The 24,922-nt window shown below is 41.1% G+C and overlaps 1 protein-coding gene across 1 annotated transcript in view; it reads right to left on the bottom strand.

The window, feature by feature from the left end:
• Nucleotides 1-4,510: 4,510 nt before the first annotated feature.
• The window catches only part of ZC3H6 (zinc finger CCCH-type containing 6), a 37,308-nt gene continuing 16,896 nt past the window's right edge, over nt 4,511-24,922 (bottom strand). The window contains exons 2-12 of the mRNA XM_026044025.1: nt 21,878-22,058; nt 19,821-19,943; nt 18,178-18,433; nt 16,128-16,249; nt 12,560-12,676; nt 11,557-11,668; nt 10,571-10,680; nt 9,775-10,028; nt 8,598-9,118; nt 8,079-8,315; nt 4,511-6,802 (exon numbers count right to left, since the gene is read on the bottom strand). Of these exons, the coding sequence (XP_025899810.1) occupies nt 5,307-6,802; nt 8,079-8,315; nt 8,598-9,118; nt 9,775-10,028; nt 10,571-10,680; nt 11,557-11,668; nt 12,560-12,676; nt 16,128-16,249; nt 18,178-18,433; nt 19,821-19,943; nt 21,878-22,058 (3,529 nt within the window). The 3' untranslated portion in view covers nt 4,511-5,306. The remainder of the gene's footprint in view (nt 6,803-8,078; nt 8,316-8,597; nt 9,119-9,774; nt 10,029-10,570; nt 10,681-11,556; nt 11,669-12,559; nt 12,677-16,127; nt 16,250-18,177; nt 18,434-19,820; nt 19,944-21,877; nt 22,059-24,922) is intronic.

The raw sequence follows: 24,922 nt of genomic DNA, 5'->3' as shown, positions 1-24,922 counted from the left end.
GTGATGGCAGACAAATCCGATTGCAAATAATTTGTGAGAGCAGACTTGATGTGAAAGCACTCGGGAAACAAACTCAGATACAACCAGGATCTGCAGCAATGCAATTTTTTTTTTATATTTGCCTTAACCTCCTGCTTAATCCTGTAGATTTTGCTGAGCTCCAGCATGTCTTTTTGATCCCATTTTGTCCCATTTTGATTGGAATCTTATTTGACGTCTGATCAGGCATGAGCACGGGAAAACTCTTTCTCTGGTGAACTGTCTCTGCTGTTTAAAAGCATGCTATTTATATAAATTATTGAGCTTGCTGATGGCAGCTTCAAGTAACGAGTCCTCCTTTTGTCTTGACTAGCYGGATTACAGAGTCCTTTATGATCACACTTTTTCCCTTTGGAAAATTATGGGTCTACTGTCAAGGAACTAACTACGTGACATTCCTACTGTCTTTTTATAMGCTTTTTTTTTTGCCCCAGACCCTAAATGAACTCCTTTTGCCTTTCTGGGTGTCTCGGTTTTCTTCAACACTAAAGAGGCTGAAGACCCTTTAGTGCTAAAAGCTGCTTGTTTGGGGACAGTCTGATTTTGCAGAGTTTACTGCCCTGGAGGTCATGTTGAATTCACACATGTTGATACGTTCAGACTTTTGGATCACTTGAGGCATTTTAAACCGTCCAAAGGTATTTTAAGAACATACAATACATTAAAGCGCGTGTGCATTTTGTTTCCTTTTAATAGGGCTTGCGACAGCCCCCGCCTGACTCCCAAGAGGCAGAAGTAGCTGCTTTTTGCACTGAATGGAGAAAAAAACTGTGGTGGCACAGGGCCAGAGAGTCTTTAAACTCAGACCGGGATGAATTAGGGCTCCGCAAGACCCGGGCAAGGCCTGAACCCACACTCCGAGCTATGGTTCAAGAGCGCTCACCTCAGAACAAGAGCATCACCAGGCATCCAGAAGCTGTTAGAAGACAGCCCCAAGATTAGGGGAGACTTGTGCTAGGAGTGARTTGCTTCGGTAGAAAATTATCCTCTCCTGCACTTCTCGCAACTTCTCTTCTGCTAGGACTGCTCTCCCAGGAGGATGGAGAGGAGCAAGGTCTTGAAGAGGAGGAACATGATACCACACACACACGTCTGTTTTCTCTGAGGCCTTGAATCCACAAGTTAAGCAGTAACATCACACTGAGTCACAGAGGACACGGGACCTGGGGAAGGGCCTTTGGAGGAGCTAAAAGTCCCAGTGAAAGGAAAAACAGGGAGTTCTCACTTGAGTAAAATACCAGTATGTTCTAATCTTTGATATCTGACATGGAGGACCTTCTGAAACTGTAGTTGGGGGGCTGTAAGGAAGAGGTTCAAACCTTTTGGAATCAAGGGCCACCAGGAGGAGCGACGTGGAAATGACATTTGTAATATGAATCCATGCATATCCCTTAGCAGGGGTGAGCCAGCCTGTGGATAAATCCCATGCCCCACTCTGGATAGGTTCAGCAGGATTGCCAAGGTCAGAGATTGCCGTCATTGCGCAAAAACTGCTAGAGCCCCTCGCTAGAACAGTGCATGAGAAGATGCTTTGAAGGACCMGGCATCGCTTCTGAGAGGGATCACGTGAAAGGAATATGGGCACCAGGGGCTTGCCACGCTGAGGATAGGACAAACGCAGGCAGTTCTGTACTGGCTACATGAAGAATATCCTGGGCAGTTCGGTACAGAAGTCAGGGAAGAGGTGGCAGATGGAAAGGTGCTGGTGTTCCTGGGTGTAGACCAAGAGCTTCAAGGATATCCCTGTAGGAGAAATCTACTGCGAGTCTCGCAGGCGCAGTAGAGCTTTGCTGAGACACCCCGTGCTAAGCAGGGGTCTCTGTCCTGGGGCCGCTGCAGTTGAGGTGGTTTAAGGACTCTTAAGAATGTTCCTCATTGTGAGGTTTGAAGGTTTCATTGAGAACGTTTTGCCCTGAAAACAGGGCTAGGAAGAAAACAGAAACAGAACTTTTGTCAAAACCTCATGGGAAACTGAGTAGTTTTTAAGGGCAGCCTGTCTTGGGCATGTAGTTGGATCCTGCCCCTCCTTCTGGTGAAGGTGACAGCGCTGAGGAGGGATGTCCTCAGAAGATGTTAAACCCACCAGTTTCAAAGGCTGCCCCAGAAAAGCTGCGCGTGAGGAGCAATTGGATAGACGGCCTGAAAGAATCTGAGYGCAGTAAGGTGAGAAAAGAGCTAAGATCCAACTAGAAGATAGTGCACAGGCATTACCTGAGACTCTGTTTCTTCAGCTCAGGATATTTGAGATCATGGGACTAGTACCTACCAAGGTAAAAACCTAGTCTGTTTGGCCAAATATATATTTAATGCCACCCTTCCTGTGAGTTGTGAAGACTTTCCACGCTGAGAGGCAGAAGGAGAGGGGCAGAGGTGGGGCTCAAAGGCAGATAGGAATTCAGAGGGTAACACGGACAAAAACCAGGTTCCAAAAACGGCTGCAGGAAGGAACTGAATGAAAAGAAAGACTAAGGGAGAGTGTTACTGACTCTGGAAATATAACAGTTAAATATTCTCTACCTTCCAAGAATAAAATAATAGAACGGGTTTCCTAGAGAGTCTACAAATCTCTGTAAGGCTATTTTTAGCATAAGGCAGCAAACACTAAGGAATGATCTAGGAATCCTCATTCCCAGAGGGCAGGTAAGACCAGAGATGCGAATTTTAGTCTCTATTCCACTTAAATAAAACCTCTTTTGTATCTCTAGAGCTTGCAAGAGCCAGGAACCTTTGTGTTTTACCTGCTGTCCCCGACTCAGCAGATCCTACAGAGCAACGAGACATTCCTCCCGAGRTCTGAACTGCTAAGACACAAGGCCAGAGTAAAACATGCAGTGGTGATCATCACCCACCTGAGAACTCCAGGCTGCTGGAGAATGCGGGATGAGTGACACTGGCTGCTGCTGCTGCTGCTCTCCATACCCTTGTTTCACCATTTCTGCGACACGGGTTTTGAGCGTTTGAGCAAGCCTGCCCTGTGAAAGACAGAATTACCCCATAGAGCAGATTGGAGCCAACTTGCTGAGCAGCTGGTCTGCTCCAGCTGGTGCTGGTAGGGCCGGACTGGCCACGCACCCACCTTCCTGACCCACCTGCTCCGCTCAGACCCCTCCAGCAGCGTCCCCGTTCAATCAGCAGTGCAGGAATCCGGGAGCACGGGCAGGTGGAGGAGCTGCACCGAGGCCCGCTGATGCTCGTGCTGCTCTGGAGGAGCATTTTCTCCTTCTCCTTCTCCATCTTCTTKTCCAAAATTAAGCTCTACGAACATTAAAAACACTAACACACAAGGGAGGCTTCAGAGTTAGAAACTACCCCTCTGGTTTCCCCCACCAGAGCACAACTCCAAAGCCTGTCAGTAGCTTTTGGGTGAAACGCGTGTGTGCTGTGTAAAGACTCCCTGCCTAAACGTTACTGCTGCAAGCAGTGGAGAATCTTCCACTTAAATAAGCTGCTTCAGGAGTGTCCTCACTGCCCTAGAGAGGTCATGTCTGTAGGTTAGGGCTGCCCATCCTACAAGGGAGCTTTAAAGCTTTCCGTATCTAAATGTGAAAACCTGCATTTGGCTCCTCAGGCAACACACAACTGCCCCCTCTTCTTTGTGTTCCCCTGTATATCCAGCTTTTTTTATCCCAGTTGTCTTGTTTTCTTATAAAACCCTTAGAAACCCAACTTTATCACCTTGAAGTTGTCAAGAATTAGGTGGGAATCATAGGAMAAATCACTAGGAAAAAGCCTGAGCTTGGCAATGCGGCTTGTCCTCCTGGCCGCGTTACTGCTGCTCTCCAAAGGATCTGGGACAAACCTGCTGTCGCAGCTGGAACCGCTCCCTGGGCCAAAGAAACGGAGCAGAAACAGGCGGAGATCCCGCGAGGAGGAAACGTCACAGAAAGGAGCAGCCCAAGCGGGCGGGCGGGAAGCAGAGGACGACTGAGCAAATGTTCMTTTTAAAGGTAGCAAGCTCGGCGTAACTACAGCTCTGGGGGATAAAAAGCAAGCCGAGAGGTAAAACAAGAGGCTGTAAGGAGCGTTGTGCTCCGGGCATGCAGCAACTTCAAAAATTAAAGCACATGCACGACATTTCTGAGAGGGACAGTAATTGTACGATGAGAGCGGCGATGGCTCGCGCCAAACCAGCAGCCTGGTCATGAAACCACTCACCAAGTTGCGGCTCCTTTGGGATTTGACACAAATTTAATTAAAAAAAAMCCCCACTGCGATCTGCCTGCCAAGTGGTATTAGCAGCTGTCTGTACTAAGAGACATCCAAGCACCTTCATTCCCGTTTCATCCCTCCTGTCGTTTCCCTAGGCCAAGGGAAAGAGCTGCAAACGTGTCGACATCACAGTCACCACCAGGCTTGAACTGTACCCTTTTTAATTGTTTTGTTAAAAATGTCATAAAGACACAATGAATACAAGTACTGCAGTTACATCAATACAAAAAAGCAATACAAATTAAGCAGCGGAATACAAAAATACATTGAAATACATGAACACCACAATGTAACTTAGAGCACTAATCAGAATTGTGTATGCGTGGAAAAAAAAATTAAATAAAAACCTTTTTTTTTTGTATTAGCTTAGGTATTCTCCACTTTAACAGTAACTTTCTTCTAGTTATGTACTGCACAATTTCTTCTATATACAGTATAGAATAAAATACTTTTGAAAGATATGACATTTGTACTCCTCAATATGTGATATAGGTATCTTTTACGCTAAGAATATCGACTGCATGAATAAAAACCAATGTCTTACATCAACTGATCGGAAAAGTAGGCTCACCATTTTCCTTTTAACTCATTTAGGTACATTTCAGTTAGTACGTTTGGCTTGATGCATCAGACAATCCTTGTCAAACAGTGTCTCTCACAGTAATGTACATAATATTGCTTGTGTCTATACAATCATACAAATGTGGCAATCATATCTAAATGTTGTTTATGAAAGAGACAGCTCACACATATACAGGTCTTCAGACTTTCTTAATGACTTATTTACAATGAAAGTGCTTTTATCAGCTCTAACACGATACGTTTTTTTTTTCTACATGTCAATTATTAGTCTCCCTGAAATTGGAAAAGTATTATATAGAAAATACCACAGCTTTGCAAACACTATAGCATACTGTATAACTGCATGTGGTTCTGAGATTAGCAGCTGAAAAGTGTTGATAATTATAATTTAAAAATAAATAAAGCAAAGAGGTAAACCAGTTACAAAACAGCAGAGAACTGCAATATTCACAACAGTAAAAAGACAAAATCAATTGCTAACAAAACGGTGAAGCAGTTGGGTCAAAAGTCTTGAAAACATCTTTTAATGACTTATCATCCGATTCCCCATTTGGGTCGTTCTCCTGTGTTTGATTTACCTGTCCAGGCTGTCGAACCTGCCTTGGATCACTGTACTGTGGTCTGATCAAGCCTGACAAAGCTTGGATAGGGAGATTATGCACTGCAGGCGCGGCGCTGGAGTGTTTAGCCTGAGATTTCCCGCTGCTGTTTGCTTTATCTGAAGGGGGTTCTGCTGATGCTTCTGGGGTTTTTTCCACGCTGGAGGCAGCCTTCTGCAGCACTGACTCTTCCGAGAGACTGGCCTCATTTTTACCAGAATTTTTCAAAATACTTTTTTTCTGATTCTCTCCGTTCTCCCCCGAACTAGCCGGAGTTGTGTCCAGTGATGAGCTGTGGTCTCTTGGATCATACAAACTAATCCCACTAAGTATGGACCCCGGGCTTCCCAGCTTGACGCCGCTCGATGACAACTTGGGTGCGTACGGAGGCAGAGCATCGGGGTCGGCTTTCGAAGTCGCGGCTTCYGAGGACTGCGAGGAGCTGGCAGCAGATCTAGAGAGGCGAGGGTCAAACTTGGGGGGGTGCGAATCCTTGGCGAGTCCATGATGTGCGTCTGTGCTAGACAGTCTGTGGAGTCTGGGATCGACGTTTTTCTGCAAGCGGGGGTCTCCTAATTTGCTCGAGCTACTGGCATGCGAGTCTRCAGGCTGATCCAAATAGCCACTTCTGCCCGTTAAGTTGGTTTTTGCCTTTGCAGCTAGCCTGGGGTCAGCTGGCATTGCATTTGGATGGGGATCGTTTTTTAAATTCCGCAGTTTATTAAGTCTCTGGTCAGCAATGAGCGGAGGAAGAGGTAAGTTAATCGACGAGACCGGGTCGGGTTTAGGCAAAGGTATCGGGAGCAAGTCTTCAGGAGCCCATACAATATGTTTAGCAAAGTTTGGCTTCATCAGGGTAACATCCATTTTAATGTGGCTGAACTGCCTCAGCTGAGAGCGCGGATCCCTCAGCGTCACCCCGGGTAACGGCTCCAAGGGGATGAGGAAAGCTCGCTCCCTCAGCTCTCTTTCCGAATCCTCTTCGTCATCGTCCATGCCTTTCTGCTTGACTTTAACGCCCGCGTGCACGTGCTGCAAGTCCAGCTTGGCTCCCGCAAGGGACGAGCTGCCGTGGGCCCCTTCGCTCACCTTGAGCATCCTGGGGTCCCGCGCGAGCCGCGGGTCCAAGGCCGCGGACTCCGACGGCTTCCTGGGGGCTGACCTCGGAGAGGCCCTAAGCCTCGGGTCAGCAGCCTGGGGGCCTTTGTCTTTCGCCAGCCTTGGGTCGGTGGGAATGCCAAGCATGTGCTGCTCTGCGGAATGCTGCTGCCGGCTCCGGAAACTTTCACTTTGCTTCTTCAAAGTTTTGAGTATTGATTTAACGCTGCTCCCCTCTTCCTCTTCGCTGCTGGAGTACCAGTTTACATTGTCATCTGAAAAAAAAAAAGAACACATATTTATATATTAGAAACATCGTGTTTCTCAGAATGTATATGTATTTTCAAGCAAATGATCACTGGGAAATGAGCCAAAACATGCATTGCTATCAATGAGTAACATCTAAAAAAAAAAAAAAAATGGAATCTAGATCTACTATTATAATTCACTGCATTATAACAACTTTGGTCTAAAGTGAAGAAGATGGGGTTAAATGAACTATTGAAATAACAACAAAAAATGAGTCGAGATACACTGAATCTCTACTTAACTCTATGTAAAACTCAGTATGAGATGCACATGAAAATATATAATCTGAGAAAATAACACTCTYTCAAACAATTATTTCTACCTATACTAGTTAAAAAAACCCCACTGAATATTTAAAATTGGAGTCTCAATGAAGGAGTCCTTCCTTGCTGTAAGAGGAGGACACGTTGGATGGAACCTGATACTTGCCTTGACAACACATCGATTACAAATGCTGAATAGCAGCTTCATTATSGTCCAAATCACAAGGTTTTGGGGAGCGGTCAATATTCATCAAGGGTGGTAAGAACATTTAATTTTGAAGAATAAAGTCTCAGTGTCCCCTGCAGTTTATTGGAAGGCAATACAGCACAAGCATCATTTACACAGCTGCATGCTCAGGTCCGGTGGGAGACCCCTGGTCTGCTCTGGCTCAGTAAGCTCAGAACAGAAGKGCACTGTCAGCCCCACGACCTAACCCACACGAGGTTTCCATGCTGTGTCACGTAAATCACAGACTCACAGAGTGGTTAAGGTTAGAAGGGACCTCTAGAGATCACCTAGTCCAACCCTCCTGCTCTAGCAGGGTCACCTAAATACTCCACAAAAGGCAGCAACAGGATGAAGCTACAAGGAGGCTGCTGAGAGGAACGTTTTTCTGTTACACTGCTCGTGAAATCCCTTTAAGTGGGAGGAGCAGTCCCTTCAAAGCACTGGTGAGAACTGTCCAGTTAGGGCAGGTTACTCTGGTTTTCTTGGAAACCCTAGGTTTTCCAGGGCTGCATCTCCACATCTCGCTCGTCATTTGAGCAGAATTACATGGCAGTATCACTGTGGTCATTTGATACAGCAGAAGATGCACTTTGCTCATACGACCAAAACATTTCCAGGAGCAGCAGGGAGCAAGCCAAGGGACCAGCACATTCTGTCTGACTGAATCTGATCTGCAGATTGAACTGCTTTGTTCTAGACTAAAGATGTGCTCAATATGAATGTTTCAAATCTCAGAAAAATTAGCTTTACCTTCTTCTTTGCTCATTGCTCTCTGACCCTGGCTGCTCATAGAGTCTCCATCCTCTTGGTGCTTTTGACTAAGTCTTACATAAAGGGCTTTCTGCATTGCTGGCAGGAAATCCGGCACATTAATGGCTGGTTTATGGCCCATTTTACCCATGCAGTCTGACTCACTTCCACCGGCATGCGACTCTTGAGCCATAAGGTGAGCCTGATGATCTGCAAACTCGCCATGCCACGTTCCATCTGCAGCACCAAAAAAACTCGTTAGCTGAAATCCTACATAAACTTCCRCAGCACAAGAGTTAAAACATGAAACACTTAAACCAAAATTAGGCTCAATTATATTCTGTATGATTAGGAAGCACCAGCTGGAAAAAAACCACCCCATACACATTGAAGACATTTCAGGAGAAATGGACTTGTCTCCAATATTCTTTCAGGGTTCAGCTTTGGGGACACAATGCCTTGATGCCACCCAACTACCAAGTGTCATGTTAAGGAAGAACTGTTTGGAAAAGAGCTTACCACCAGAGTTATTAGACGGCTGGAAGTTGTGTACGGCTTGATGAGAATAATAATTGTCATAGAAGTCTGCTGGGTTCTGAATAGGCTCATAATTCATATTCGGCTGCCTTTCACCAGGCATTTGCTGATACTGTGGCCCTGGAGGACAATGATTATCTCTTGGCATATTCATCATATGTCCTTGAACTCCTGGGGCATTGTAAGATCCACCAAGGCCTGATGGTGTTAGAGGTGGGCCACCTTGCTGTGCTTGCATAGGCATACCAGTCTGGTTCTGTGGTCCTAGAAAGCCTGGTGGCACACCCTGCATAGGAGGACTATGTGGCATTCCTGGCCCTTGAGGCCCGCCACACGGATGATGGCCAGGAGAACCAGGGTGCATCGGTGGTCCGTTGTGTCCTTGGGACATGCCGGGTCCCGGCCCGGGACTCGAACCTGGATTGTACATATGCTGAGAGTGGGGGTCATTCCCCTGAAATGGTGGTCTTGGCGGTGACGAGCTGTTATAGAAGGTTGGTGGTCTGTAAGAAGAAAAAAAATATGTAAAAAAACCACATTTTGCATCTCCACAGATCAACAGCCTGTTACCTATCTCCTACCTCCTCTTACAGATGTCTACTCAAACTCAGCTGATCAAGACTTCCATAGAAGTCTGAAAGAGGCAAAATAATTTTCAGCAGTAATACCTGCCTACATTACAAATACATCATAACATCATACTAGAACTTGTCTACACAACTTGTCTGAAAGCAGAACTCTTTTTTTTTTCCAGTACTGGCACATGGAAAACCGAACATATGCTGAAATTAATAGTTTTGAACATCTCAGGGACAACAGTCTCCATGAGGAGCCACCACTGGCTTCAGTCAAGAAAAAGTTAACCCTAAAAGATTCCAGAAGGCGAAGGAACTTTGTTCAGATGCAAAGAGATAGGCAAGACAGGCACACAGCCAAAACCAGAACTAATGGAGTGAGTTTCTGGAAGCTCACGGCTCAGAAACAGCTGTTTCCCATGGAAAGCATTTAATAAGTAAATAATTATGATAACCAATATATGACACATCATTAACTTTGCAATACACTCAAGAAGCATATGCTTTCCACAGAAGTACTGCCAACCGTTCAAATCACCGTGTTTCTTTTTCTAAAGGACTCTACAGAAAATACTGAGACCTACTTTTTTCCAATTTTGTGCGCTAAATCCACTGTCGGCTTCACAACTATTTCAAAGAGAGACGGGATTTTCTTATACTCTCCTGAAGGATCTTGAAAGTTTTCTATATCCGACTCAGAAAACGGATATTGCTCAGGTGGGGTAGGCAGAAGTCCCACACCGGGGGGTGGCTTAGGGAGAGGAACTATGCCACGTTTTCTAAGTTCTTCCAGTTCYTTCTCATCTTCATTTTGTGGTTCCTCCTCATTATTCAAAACCTAAAACAAAGACATGTAGAACACCCTTGATTAAATTTGCAGCTTATACAGTTTAACCTAGTCTTGCTTTTTTTTCATTTGAACGTAATTGCCTGCAACAACGCTGCTATCTATGGATACCAAATTCAGCTGAAATATCAATCTATCATTACTTTTGCCCTATAGCATGTTGATTTAACGGCCAGGAAGAAAATTTAGTTTTTGTAACCAGGAAAGTACAATTTTATAAAGGTCTGTTTCAGTTGACCTGGAATTTTAGGTGAAAGAATTACTTATTCTAAAATTCATAATGTTTTCAGGGTTAAATTTGTGTCACTTTACTGCTAAAACTTGTTGCAGAGTCACTGGAGAGATCTGTGAAGCATTCATAGGAATCACCCTGTTCCTTTCCACACCTTATGTGCGACAGTAACTCAGATGACATCCTGACTTCTGGAAAGCTAAAGCTAGACATCATTTTAGCAACTTCTTCCCCCTGGCTCACACTGAAACTTCCTGCCCAACATTTTAGAAACAGATCTCATTTACAGACCACGAATTACCTTATCCAACAGCTCCTTGGTTTCCGCAGTCAGGGGAGCATGAGAAAATTTGCACTTATCTCCTTGATAGCATTTTGCTCCTGTATGGTAGAACTTGCAAGGGAATTCATGTAAGCAATCTATTAAGGATTCTTAGCAAAAGTTTGCCTGTGGTTTGCATTATTTGGCAAATTTACAGAATTTATCTTTCAGCTATCCTTCAGTTCTTCCTTAGCATAAATCACTCCAAAGCAATGTCTTAAGAATTTTGTAAGCTARTGACTATCTTACCTCTCAGTTTCATTTAACATCCTACTAATAGCTACATTACCATGGCCTGAACATTATTTTTGACTTGATCCTAATATTGTCACTAAGTTGTTGATGGTCTCAGTTTCAGAGTAGAGCACACATGCTTTATAACAAAGAACAGATCAGGGTTTTTATATATATATATATATAAACATATATATATAAAAATGTGTCTAACTTGAAGCTTTTTAATACTTAAAATGTTAAAAATCTGTCAAAATGAAACAACACACTAACGTTATATTATTCTCTTCTCTACAATACTCAAACAGGAAAAAAAATACTATAGGAAATCTACCTATTCTCTGGTATAAAATGAAATAACCACCACTTACACATCATTTAATGAAATAATCACCAACTAGATCACGTACATCAGTTAAGAGTAAATATAAACTTTCAGGTTGGACTTTAGATTCATTTACTTATAATTAAAGCCGATCAATATTTGTAGTTTTAACTATACACAAAAGAACATAAAAGAAGCAGCATACAAAAGAAGAAAAACAATAAGGAAAAGTATTTGGGAAAATCTGCATTGAGACCATATTCAATAAAAACTAAGGGATGAACTATACATAAGAATATGTGCTCACTTCAGGCAAGTCTGGAACAGAATGCTAAATGAAGGTCAAGTTATGTGAAAATAAAATGTGATAGGGTTTAATTCAAGTATAGCTTTTGTTAAAGGATATTGTGCAAATAAATGCAGTTCTCTCCTTTGGTRCAGTAACCCTGTATGTAAAACTTGCAGATTTCCTTTTTCTTTTCGATCTCGGCATCATGATCAAATTTACACTGCTCTCCCTATGAATAAGAAAACAATAGAAACGTTATGAGTCTGAAACTTCAAATAATCTCATTCCATACTGAAAACATCCTCCTTAGCTTAAACTTTTTATCTTTATTAACACAGAACTACATCCTAAGCATGTCCTTGAAAAACTACAAATTGGGCCCTGCTTATAGGGAAATAGTTCCTGAATCTGTAATCAAAATAATTTATGCTGATCTGATGGTCCATAGAAAACAGGCTCGTCTTACAGCAAGTAATTCTCTTTTTTGTGTCCACCTAGAAAACTGCACTTAAAAATGCATTAAATACAMCTGTTAGTGAAATTATATTCTTATATAATCAACTGCTGCAACTGATTAGAAAACATGATTCTTTTTTAAGGGAACAAGGGAAAACGGAAAGAGTCCAAAGTATTAAATCCTTTAYCATAGGAAGAATAAAGTCCAAATAATATGGTGTTTTATATCAACTGGATCATCTCACATATAAGAATTAGTTTGTTGGTAAGTTTTACAATCCTTTTAACTATTTTCAGGGAAAAAAGAAAAAACAGAAGAAGTGCTCTTACAGCTATTTGTTTTAAAACTGAAGGTGGCAGCAAATACTCATCTTACTGAACATAACGGATATTAATACTAAGATATATAAAGTCATCAACACATGCATTTCTTTCAATTTCCCCCCATTTTGGGAAGAGCACACTAATTTTCATTTTTACTTTCRCCATCTGAAAAAGAATCAGAAAATGATCTAAATACACAAAAACTAAAACTAACGGATGCACTTGCTTGTCAATTTTCTGAATTGTGTTTTATCASGGACTGGACTGGAAACTGGAAAATTCTTACACACACACACTTCTGTTGGCACAGAACAGACAGACAGGCACAGTGCATAATTACCTTAATACACCTCCCTTCAAGGAAATATTTACAAATTTGTTTGCCTTTATGTTCCACTGTATGCTGATTTATGAATTCCTGACTCATATTCACCCATTTCTTCATTGGCTTGCCATCCTGTAAGAAAAAAGGAAGAACATTCTATTAGTGCTTATTTACTAAGTGCAGCTGTAAAAATATTACATTACATTACAAATATTGGGAGTATTTAGTGCAACGGTTACATGAAACAGGATTAGCTATATCACGATTTGAGTTCTTAATAATATTATACTCACATCTTTAAGYAAAGGCAAATGCATATACTTTTTCTTAGCTTTTTTAACGCTAAACCTTATACTCTTTTATAAACATAACTAAAGCAGAAACTTCTTACAATGCARCAGGCACAAGTGCCACCATCTCCACTGCTCTGATGTGAAATAAGCAGCACTTAGTTCCATGGGTGTCCAAAACTGAGTGGTTTTGGGGTCCACAGTGCTAACAGCTTGTAGTCCACAAAAACCTCAGCTTTTAACCTGAATCAATTACCGTGAGAAATACATTGATTAATGTCTGGTGTTTTCACCTTAAAGACAAAGATCAGAACGATGCTCTTCTCAGTGGTGGCCACAGATAGGACAAGGGGCAATGGGTTCAAGTTGAAACCCAGGCAGTTCCACCTGCGTGTGAGGAAGAACTTCTTCACTGTGAGGGGGACAGAGCCCTGGAACAGGCTGCCCAGAGAGGCTGTGGAGTCTCCTTCTCTGGAGGTCTTCAAAACTTGGACACCACCCTGTGCCCGTGCTCTGGGTGTCCCTGCTGGAGCAGAGGGGTGGGCTGGATSATCTCTAGAGGTCCCTTCCAACCTCAACCATCCTGTGATTCTGTGAACTAGCTCCAGYATCCTTTACCCTGGTCCAAATCCTTTCTCAGTATCCACCTTCCACCACCTTCCTGCCTCAAATTGAGAGCAGGCCGCTACACTTGTGACACAACTGCTGCTTCACAGCATAAGCAGGCAGACTGTAGACACATGCTTGAGAAGAGCAAGTCCCTGACACTTCTGAGAAGGAAGCAGGAGAGCAAGATCAAACAGAAGCTGAGCTGCTGCAGGTCTTGCTAGCACTGCCCTTGGTCCTCAGGGAATCCTAAAATCAGAGCTTAGGYTCCTGTCTATCTTTATTGCTCCTTCATGTGTCCACTGCCATCAAACTCATGTTCCACGTAATATCCATGCTACCAGGATTTATGTTGTCAAGCTCAAACAAATCAACTCACTCATTATTATTTATCTGTAACTGGATAGTTAGAAGCATGGCCTGTAGCGGAGTCAGAAGATGAACTCTGATCATCAGATTTCCATATTTATCTTGACCACAAGGCCATACTTTGCCAACTCTTTCCCTCTCCATGAAACTATGACATGCATATTATCTCCGCTCTTCTTTCCCCCACCAGCAGAAAAACAACATGTTTGCTTATAATGTATGAAGCAAAGCCGAGATGAAGCACAATTTAGTCACAATCCACCACGTAAAATTCGCTACATATCTGGTGAAGGCAAAGAGTTCTTGGGATTTCATTCCCTCCTGGCATCTGCACTTAAGATAAGCTACAGAAACTGATGCAAACTCATTAAACTAGAGAGAGAAGCAGCTGAGAGCCTGACCACGTCAGTCTCTACATGGTTACTAAGCTTGCTCTGCAGATGGGAATTGGAAAAGAGGAGTGAGCAGCCTAGTCAGAAAGGAAGGGCGAGCAGCTGGTCTGGGACTGACAAGGGGGCCTGTCTGACCAAGGAGAAAGTCAAGGCAGGACTTGAACTTTACTAAGTTGCTGTATGTGACGTATCACACGGTAGAAAGGAACATCTTATCTGCAATACAARGTGGTTGCCTGTTTGATAGGATTAGAGCCGGCAAGAGAGGATTTCTGATTTTAAGTGAGGACTCCTGGATTTCTGATTTTAACAAAAACCCAGAGGGACCTGATGGTTGAGTAGGAAATTCTGAAATGGGGTGGATGTGCTTCTCCAGAGTGATCCCCCTGGGAAGCACAGGCACCAGCGCATCAAGCGTCTGCTCTCATTTTGCTCGGCAAATTAATGTCATAAAACGTTACCGCTAGGAATGATTAGCAAACTTGTGTGCGTTGAGAAGCAAAATCGCCAAGCTAGAAATGCCTCCTGGATGAGTCAAGACACATTTGGTATCTGCACACATCGAAATTGAGGAAACCTCAGTACTACAGACAAGGACACCTGGAGTCTAACACTTGATCCCCTTCAAGATTAACAAAAACGTGCCAGTGAAATGATCCCTAAGTCCTCCCGGGGGCACTGTGAAAGCAGGGCCTGCCCCACGCCGCCAAGCACTCGAAACAAAAGCTTTCCGAGGGGGGAAATGCTGCAACTGTGTCATCCAGATCCCAGGGACTTCACTGCGCCGCTGAGGAATTGCGACATGTAACCCAACCTACCCGGGAACCCTGCATCTGCRTGGCAGGAGTTGGTGTTTTGCTGTAGCCAGGAGCCCAGCTTTTTGTTCTCTGTCTTTCTAGCCCTGCCTGCAGCTGCCTCTTGGTCTCCACCCATCGCCACAGCTTGGGAGAACGAGCTGGATGACAGGGCATGTTCTACAGAAACAGGAGGGAGGAGTTCTATAAACCAGGCATCCTAACGGATCCAACTGCTTCCCTTTACCCTACCACACACAGGCCAGGGAAAGGAAAATCTGATCCGGACCACCCAGAAGCCCCAGACAGTTGGGCCATCTGGAGAGCACAGGGGAAAAAAAAAAGAAAATAAATAAATAACAGGGCTGAATTATACATTAACACTTATTTTTTAATGAGAAGGCAGCCATGAGCATTCTGCAACACTAGAGGGAGAAAAAGTACCAATGTCTTAAGGAGCTAGATATACAAATTGTTGCCTTAGCATCTTATCTCGTGGTATAGAGATTTATCTATAAGTTTGCTAAAATAGTCTTTTGGGGCCGTGGACGGATTTCAGGGGTTTATCATCAAGTTTGTTCTTTTTTTTCATGATGAATTTATGAATACAAGTGGTGATACTAAATGTTACATTTTCTCTACATTCTGTGCAAAGCATTACAAAGCGAAAACAGAAGTCAGACATATTATCATTTCCAAAGCTAAAGCTATGGAAAAATGGAGAATTCTTCACAATTCAGATAAAAACAAGAAAAAGTTATAAAAATGGCTGTCTTGTCTGAAATCCTCCAGCTGAACCAGTAGCAGCAAAATATCATCTTTCAGAAAGAAACCAAAATTATGTTAATTTGTCCAAAATTAAAAYCCCATTCAGAACCAAAGCTCATAAACCTCTTTCTGCTAGTCTCTCATTTCCAAGAAAAACAAGAAAAGGATCTAATTGATTTAAGCTATCAGCTGTACTTCTTACATCAAGCTACGGAAAATTCTAGCAAGGGATTTTTAACTTTTCTCTAGAAGAGGACACAGAGTGAAAAAAATACATATGTATTTAACCATTCTTTTGCTAAAATAAAGTATGTGGTCACTTGCAAATAAACATATTCAGCAGTTAACTTTTAATTCCACACACCTCGTGAAAGCCATCGGATCCTTTATTGCCCCCTCTCCCCCTTCCGCGGTCTTTACGCTTCAATTTCTTCTGCATCCCACGCCCTCGGCCAATGTGGTAATTATTACCTCTTTGAGAAATACCTGGAAAACAACAAGAAACAGTTCAGATAACTTCCCTCTATGTTTTTCAAGAAGACATCGTCCCACTATTATTCTCCCAATGCACAGGTCATTTAAAGAATCCCCATGGAAATTATTTATGGTCTAGGGAATGCGATGCTTGTGCATCTCCATTTCTCTTCCCAGGCAACCTGTAACTATCAGTACAGAAATAATTCTCAAACCTTGGGGGTTTTGAGGGCTCCTTCATGTACGCAAGTCCTCCCTGGACATGAATGACAGCACAGTGCAGTTTAGGTGCAATTATATCAGGCCTACTGATGTGGTGGTAAATTCATTCATGAAAAACTACTAGATTACTGAGCCACATTTCAGCAAGATTTTTTAAGATTATTTCCAAAACAGAAAAAAATAGTATTTATTATTGAGTGAAAGCAAATGTTTTAATGGAAAAAAAAATGTGCTATGTTTTACTCTTTATTCCCTTCAGTTCCAATAATGCAACACATCCCTTACAGCCTCTCATCAGGGATAACCGAGTTATAGCACTGAAAATGTTACAACTGCATCTTGTACCTAATTCAGCTTTAATTTGCACTCCTATTAAGGATGCAATAAACAGAAGTGGTTTAACAACCATCCAYGAGCCTTCTCCAGTTATTATCACGCCAGAAAGATTTAAGAAGAAAATAAAACACCCAACATTTAAAAAAACAGCTCAGATGCAAATTCTTAGGGGGAGTGAAAAGAAGTTGAAGGTACTGATGTAGCTCTAACAGAGAACATACATGCAGGACTACAGGGTTAGAAAGCATGCAAAATCCTTGATCTGCTCCTTAACTCACTTATATTTAAATAAATAAATAAATAAATAAATAAACCATAACACTTCTCCTATCTCAAATTAAACGCAAACATTAGCAAAGGTCATAAATCATTTAAAAAATTGCTTTCCACTTGGCAACATTACACATCATCTTCAGATAAACTTTGTCTCCTGTTGAAACAGGAGTATCAATTTTGCTAGTTTGTCCACTTTCTGAACAGTGAATTAACAAGTGCATATGTGCAGCTAGGCATATATATATCCTGTTTTGTTATTACAACATGCAAGGAAGCTGAGAACCCAAAAAATACGGCAGAAGAACTTTGAATACTGCCGTGTTTAATGGCAACTGTTTGGAAGCTCCATCTATTCTAGGTGGTAATTATCCAAGCAAATGAACAGTCATGGTCTCAGTATCAGGAGGGAGCACCTCCTTTCACATCAATTAAAAAATAAATAAAATAAATAAAAACAAGAAGCAATTTCTTCTATCCATGCCCCTGCTACAGGTGAGAGTCACTCCATCACAGCCAGCACGATTTCTAAATCAAGCAGTCACCCACCTAAGACGTTCTTCTTTTGGTAAGATGTATTCATTACAGAGCATTTGACCTCCTTCCTCAACATATACAGTGTGAATTTATGACTTTAGTTCCTACTGACTTTGTTTTATAATTTATGACTTTATTTCCCACTGCTTATCCCTTTGGGATGGGAGAAGCTAGGACACAGCTCCCCCCTGGCAGCTTTCCTCATTCAGCTACCAACACAAAGATCCTCAAACGATGCACGTCAGAACTGTGACTGTCTCCTGTTACTGCAGCTGCTTACTGAGGTGCAACAGAATGAGGGGAGAGATGCAAGGAAGAGGGAAAAGGAAAGGTGAAGTGACCAGAAGCCAACTAAAGGCACAAAAGTTGCACCGAGAAACATTTTGGGTTACTGAAATAAATATGAGATATTGGCACTAGACCCTCAARGAAAAAAGAATCACCACAAAGCATGTATGTGCACCGAAATGCTGCATGCTGGAATTCTTTTAACACCTTTTTGTTCCATCATTAAAATTGTATGACCCCATTCTGATGCACAACAACAGAGCTAACCAACCAAACRACCTTACCTTTCTGGATGCCTTTCATCCCTTGTTTTTTCACTGGTTCTTTAGGAAATGGAGGCCCTAAATCAGGGTTAGAAGTCTCTTTAGACTGCCTGTATTGTTTGAGTTGATCAGCAAAATCTTCGTCTTTTTCCTCCTCGTTATAATTACCGAAGTTTTCATCGCTGTAATGACTATATTCATCATACTCCTTGCTTTTTAGACTTTTTTTATGTTGCATTTTCTGGGAACTCATGTAATTTCCTGATAAGTGTCCATGCTGTAGAAAAAGGAATTGCGTTTTTCAGAAAAGACTCAGTCCTTCAAACATCACCCCTCCCCAAASAGCTCTACAAAACTAATTATTTTTATGCTTTTTTCAATGTCATTATTATCGCTATTATCCTTTCACTACTATCCAGGTAAAATCAATTATTCCATAAAAACACATATTTTTATTTTGAACAGATCAAAAAAAGGAAAAATATTAAAAAGAAAAGCATCAACATTTGTATTCCACAAACTTTTCAGAGGTCAAGAAAGCATTTTAACATGTGTAAAACTATATACTCTAAGCACTACTTCTTCACAGATCTGAAAGGTTTTTTTTAAAAAAAAAGGAGTAAAATGAGTAAAAAAAAAATACAGCATGAGTGAAAAAATAAAAAGCATTGCTTAGAGCATGTTCAGATCACAGAAAAATATTATGCATTCAGATGCCTCGGAAATGTGTCTACAACACATATGTAAGACTGTTTTGCCAGAACTTCAGAAATTGCTTGGCGTCTCTCAAGAAGCAAGGCCAACCAACCTGTGCAGGTTTGCAGTATAGAACACTCAACAACCACCAAAGTTGGTAGGATTAAAATAAGAATCAAATGTTCACATTAATAATGGTTTATTATTTAGCCGCAGCAGGCTTAATTAAATTTTAACTTTTTATACTCAATTTATGAATAGCTAATAAGAACCATGACTTAGGGGTTTTTGGTTTTTTACTTCCTGAGAATCTTGGAYCTGGAAGATGCAATCTGTTCAGAACAAAATGCTCATTACAGGCACTGCTACAGCCACCGCGCACTGTCCTGCTCCACTGCGTGCAAACAGGRTCTTCACTTTTTAACAAGTTAAATTGGCTGAAGGGTGTTTTGGAGTGGTTACAATTCGAAAACAAAGTCTCTTTTCCTCTGAAGTAATGAAATTTCATAAGGTCTGTAGCTACTCTCCTGTCACTAGTCACTCTGTCCCAGARTTAGAGAATTGCATTCAGTTTTGCCCGGTGTTCTCACAAGGACTATGAAGTAGCACAAACTGAAAAAAAGCCAGGACAAATCAGTCAATCTGAAGGCAGATACCACTCTACATTTTTAAAAGTGGCTTTCTGAGGGCTGCTTCCTCTTCTGTAGTACAGCCTAAATCCAGTATAGGCAAAAATAAAAACAGATCAGCTGCTACCTGATAAAGGAAATACAGTGTCTCACTTGTTTGAGCGACCACTAGACGTTCATACCACATTTGAAAACCTTTCAAAGGAGTAGATCTTCTGCAATCCATCAGAATGGGCACAACGAGCAAGGCAGCCTTCATAAACAGCATTATATAGAGTCCCATCTTTTCAAAAATTGCAAGTAAATACAGACCCAAGGAATGAGTTTTAAAAATATTACCTGAGAGAATGAAGAATCATAATCTCTGTAAGAGCTACTACTCTTTTTATGCGGTCTCTCCGTACGTTCAATATCAGAGTCATGGCTGTAGTCTGAACTATCATCACTGGAAGGGGAGTTATGCTGGGGAAAAAAAAGGAAGAAAATCTCTGTCAGAAGCTGTTAAGCAATGCATTAGGTAAGAGGTCTACTGAATTAAAGGAAGCATTAGCCCACAAYATGAAGATATTTTCTTAAGTCCCACAAACTTCTGCTTCTAACGAGAGCCAAAGTGCATTCTTTGATCATTCTGAATGATCCAAGATGAYTGATCCAGTGAAGCTTTTGGAATGGAAACCTCTCATGGCTCTCATTGCATGGGTTTTCTTTAGGTTGTAACAGCTTTTTAAGCATCCTCTGAGTCCTGCTCCTTGGAAACACAGCAAGGATGTGGCTAAAAGGCTAACAGATATGGGAGACRTCTAGAAGCTTGCATATGACCAAGGAAAAGATCATTTTCTGATAGGCAGTGGGAAGGTCTCTATGTAATTTATGCTCCTGAGGAAATCAGTCGCTGCTACAAACAGCCTCCCCCAAAACATCTGGACCTCCAGAAGCCAGGACCTCCACAAACAGCCTATTTTAAATCCCCTACAACTACTTTGCTGCTGCTTGCTGTTCTGATAACTCCTTGGCTTCCTCCTTATACAGTATGCACCACTACTTCAAGCTGCAGGCACACTATTTCTTTAAAATACTTATTTTGTGCTATTTTGGCAACAACAACTGATGGCAAAGAGTACATATTTTTACAGTATTTTGGAACATATTTTGTTTAAAAAACAATCTTGCATCGCTAAAAGCAAATACACACCAGCTCCTGGGGTTCATTTATTTTGTAAAAGAAGCAGTTTTACAAACATAAATTGCAGGGAACTGCTTGTATTGGAAAATATGGCTGTGCTACAGTTGACAAGATAATACCAAGACTCCCATTTAGTCCAAATCTTTTCTAAAAATATTTCTAAACAATATTCTCGAGTTAAGCCTTTCTCCCTGAATCCCTGTTATTGTTCCCTGCATTCATCATGTTAATCATATTAGTGATTATGTCATGTCATCATATTGTCACGAGCATGTCAACCATATTAATGTTCTACTTGGTACACTGTTTTGCAAATAATGAGACAGAAAACCAATTACAAACAAACTCTAATTCTTTGCCCTCTGTCTCAAAACTACACTGGAATAGTATAGTCCATTTTCTAAAAGTCATAGAACTATGAAGTTTATTTTTTGTGGGAAAAAAACTGTGAATCTTTTGCATTTTTTGAAGCCAATTAAGACATAATTATACACATTATCTTCAGGGCATATTTCCTGAGGAGTTCAATGAGCTGATATGAATTCTTTTCTCTCTGTGAATATGATGGTAAGCAGAACAAGTAATTTATATTATGCTTCTTATTCTAAAACTTTGTCTCTTAATGGTTCAGCCACCATTATCTGCTGTTAGTGGCCAGAGTCATTAAGTTACGGGGTTGTTTAAGGTTAAAAGTATTTAACTAGCGGTGTAATTTTTACAACAGAATTACCACAGGGACTGACAATGGCAGAGTGAAATGCTTGTAAATGACAAYATTTTGTAAACTCTTTTTAAAAGAAATATTGAAGAAAATAGGCAGGCAATGAAGATGCATATCACAAATAATACTTACACTCACCATGCAGCTTCTTTTAAATACAAACAGATGAAAACAAAGTTATAATAACGTATCTAAACAAAGCCAACAAGTTTCTAAACTATCACTTATAATACGCRATAGCTGGATGACTTAATGATTTACTAGCTCTTAGCCGACACAAGTTGCCACTGAAAGGAGTGAATATGCACTCTTGTGTAACTAAAGTTTATTTAGCCATGTAGTTTAGTACTGAAACTGTAGTTCAGTGTTCAAAGACTACGTAATTAATGCTAAAATTGTCTTCTAGGCTTCTTGTCCAATTTCTTGGATAAGGAAAAGATAAACCTGGAATTCAAAGAAGCACCACCAGTATTTTGTTTTTCAGTTCCTAACCTTATGCTTATCCCGTCTTCTCCTTTTTGACTTCTTCTTTTCTTTCTCTTTTTTGCGTTTCTTCCGGGATTTTCTATGTCCCTTGTCGTTTTTCTGTTTATCGTCACTTTTTGTACTATGTTCTTTAACATCTTCAAGCGCCGCATCATCTATTTCACCATCTTCCAGTTCTCCATCTTCTCTGTAGGACAAAAAATAAAAAGTACATAACATTACCCATCACATCCATCCAACAACATAGTAAATCAAAGACACTTCTTATTTCTTTCATTGAGTTACATTTTTTATACATCTGCACAGGCACTTTAACACCCATTAATACTCCCAAAACAAATGGAATTCCAGGATTTTCTTTTAAATAAAAATATAGTGGAAGTTGTTAAATACCTTTAAATTGTATTGCGCTATAAAAGATAGCCTATAAAACATGGACATTTTTGTATTTTTTATATATACTTAAAAAAAAGGGGGGGGGGGGAACAATGGCTGTGGCTCCTTATAGCTTTCTCCGACTACAAACACAGTTTTAATATATAACACAGAGTTGCCCTTAAATGTATTTCACCCTGAAGAGCTACTTTAGCCATTTATAGAAATACTGCTATTTAATYCTTTCACTTACTACGAAACCCACAACTTGGCTTAGTCTGCAGACACTGGAGTCGTGTGCCTAATGGAGCCAAGGAATAGCCAAGGGTGCGTCTAAGCTGTCGCATTTGCAAAAYAGACGTGGTCAAAACTAGGGTAAGTTCAAGCTGTCTGCAAACTGGACACTTAGGAGTAAATTAATGAAAACAAGCAGCTGGGTACTAAAGGGGGAAACATCCCAAAATACCATCCCCAAATGAACACATTTTCTTGTGTTTACCAGATCCTGGAAGCCARGGGGGATCTGTAGCAGCAATAACTGCAAAGCTCCTGTTTTGCATGAGCAAGAAAAAGGGACTGCTTCAGAAAGAAGCCTTGCAGCCTTTCTCCTACGTAGCATCAGCAGCTCAGAAAATAAGCTGGATTTAACCATCCTAGGCAAAGCAGGGTGAATAGCAACTAATATCATCCCTTTGACTACTTTATCTGTAACACAGGGCCTTCACAGGGCCTTAATATCTAAGGATAACAATATTATGAGCGATTCCAAAAGGCAGATTTATTCTGTAGGGTAAGCTGATTCTGTAAAAATGAAAAAAAAAAAAGAAAAAAAAAAGAAAAAAAAAAGTAACAGTTAACTGAACATTTGCACTTTATTTGGTGAACTCTAAAAACTCCCAGGGAAAGACATGGGATGATGTTATTCTAGCCAAGGCAGTCCAGGTTTCTGCTTTTTAAAATTCACAACAATGAATTCGTGGGGCAGAGGAGGACGGGAGCTGTTTCCTATRTCACAAAGTAGAAATATTTCCTCAATAAATACTGCAGATGGAGCAATGCGCACATGAAGCTAACTTCTGAATATGAAGGTCAACTAGCTCAAGAGGCTTTAAAAGTTGGAGTGACATGAGAAGATCATCCAAAAAGATAAGTTTTAATAAAAATGCAACACTTGTAAGAGTTTGTAGCGTAAAAGGCAGAAGAGATTGTGCTCATCTCCAACAGCACAGGAAAAAAACAGTTTCCATGGCTATTTGAGCCTCTAAATAATACTCCCTACTGATCAAAACAAAAATAATCCTGAAGATATTTTTGCCATGAAAGCCAACAAAGTGACCAACACCTTATTTTGAACCCTCTTTTCAGGCATTCTACTGCAAGCAACATTTTTTTCTGCAGCAGTTACAACYCCTTTTCTACTGTTTGGTATTTGTAGGGTTTTGGTTGTTGAAGAACACGCTATTGTCGAACTTACATAGAGCCAATTACAGAACTGCTTTTACCTTGCATTACACTGAAGGAATCTGGGCTTTGTGGGCACCAGAAAACCTTTCTGAAACTCAGCCCTGCTCTTTTACGTAGAGAGCACTAGAAAACGCCATGAATCCTATGGAGTCTGAAATCACCACTCCATAAAAGTATCAGATTCACCAGAGAAATAACAGAAAAAAACTGCCACATGGGGGCAGCAGGGAGGTAAGGACATAAATAGCAGGAAACTCAAGTATGAAACGGAAGGTTTCTTTCTGAATCACTGAAAACTGGTAAAAGTCAGAACCCTCGTTTACTATAAACAAACAYGGAATAACTTCAAGAGGATATTACTGGCAGCACCAGCCACAAGACAGCACTATCAGCAAAAACAACACTTAAAACACTGAAAAATAATAGATGAAAATAAGTAAGAGCTTTTAAAACTTGTTTTTCTCCCTGAGGAGCACTACTTGGTGGTCCTGCAAGCTTTGCTCACGTTGCACATACCATTCTTTTCTGCTCTAGGGTCTCTCCTTCTCCCCACAACAGACACACTCAGTATTGTCACTGCCCTCTGTTCTGATTCCAGAGAACTAGTTCCTGTTCTTTCAACRAAATGACTGTAAAAACTTTTCTATGACTTTAATATGAACAATAGCAGCAACTAAATGACTTGCGAAGTGCTGAGCTACTGGGTAATCCTCCAAGCAAATGGAAATGGTTTGGGAAACAATTTGTTATTCACAATGCAAACACCTGCTGGTCTGGATGCTACTCAATGAACAGGGCACAAAGTAAAACACAGCGCTAAGGAGGGGGAAAGTAAAAGGCAAAAGGAGCTTCCATTTAATGGAAAAATATTAATATTACAATATTTTTGTATATAGTTAGTTTGGAAGACTCAGAGTCTTTATCAGCAGGCATCAGGGTTGTAACGGTGATGCTCAACTATGCAGATAAAGGTTGAGCTTAGCTTTTGCACAGTCAACAATTCCATATATAAAATGAGCAGATAATCACTGAAAATGAAACATTTAAAACTGGTCTGAAAGCAGCACAGGAGTATTCCTGAAGCTGATCCTGAACACTACAGAAATTCTTCCAAACGTGACAAATGGTGCTTTTTAAAAAGTTATGAATTGCTGAGTGCCCAGTCTTCTGCAGCAATTATTTCTCCTGAATTCTACTTATTTTCATTTGACC

Source organism: Nothoprocta perdicaria, unplaced genomic scaffold (genome assembly GCF_003342845.1).
Source record: "Nothoprocta perdicaria isolate Ctin4 unplaced genomic scaffold, notPer1 scaffold_347, whole genome shotgun sequence".
NCBI lineage: Eukaryota > Metazoa > Chordata > Aves > Tinamiformes > Tinamidae > Nothoprocta > Nothoprocta perdicaria.
This window is presented reverse-complemented; position numbering and strand designations above follow the sequence as displayed.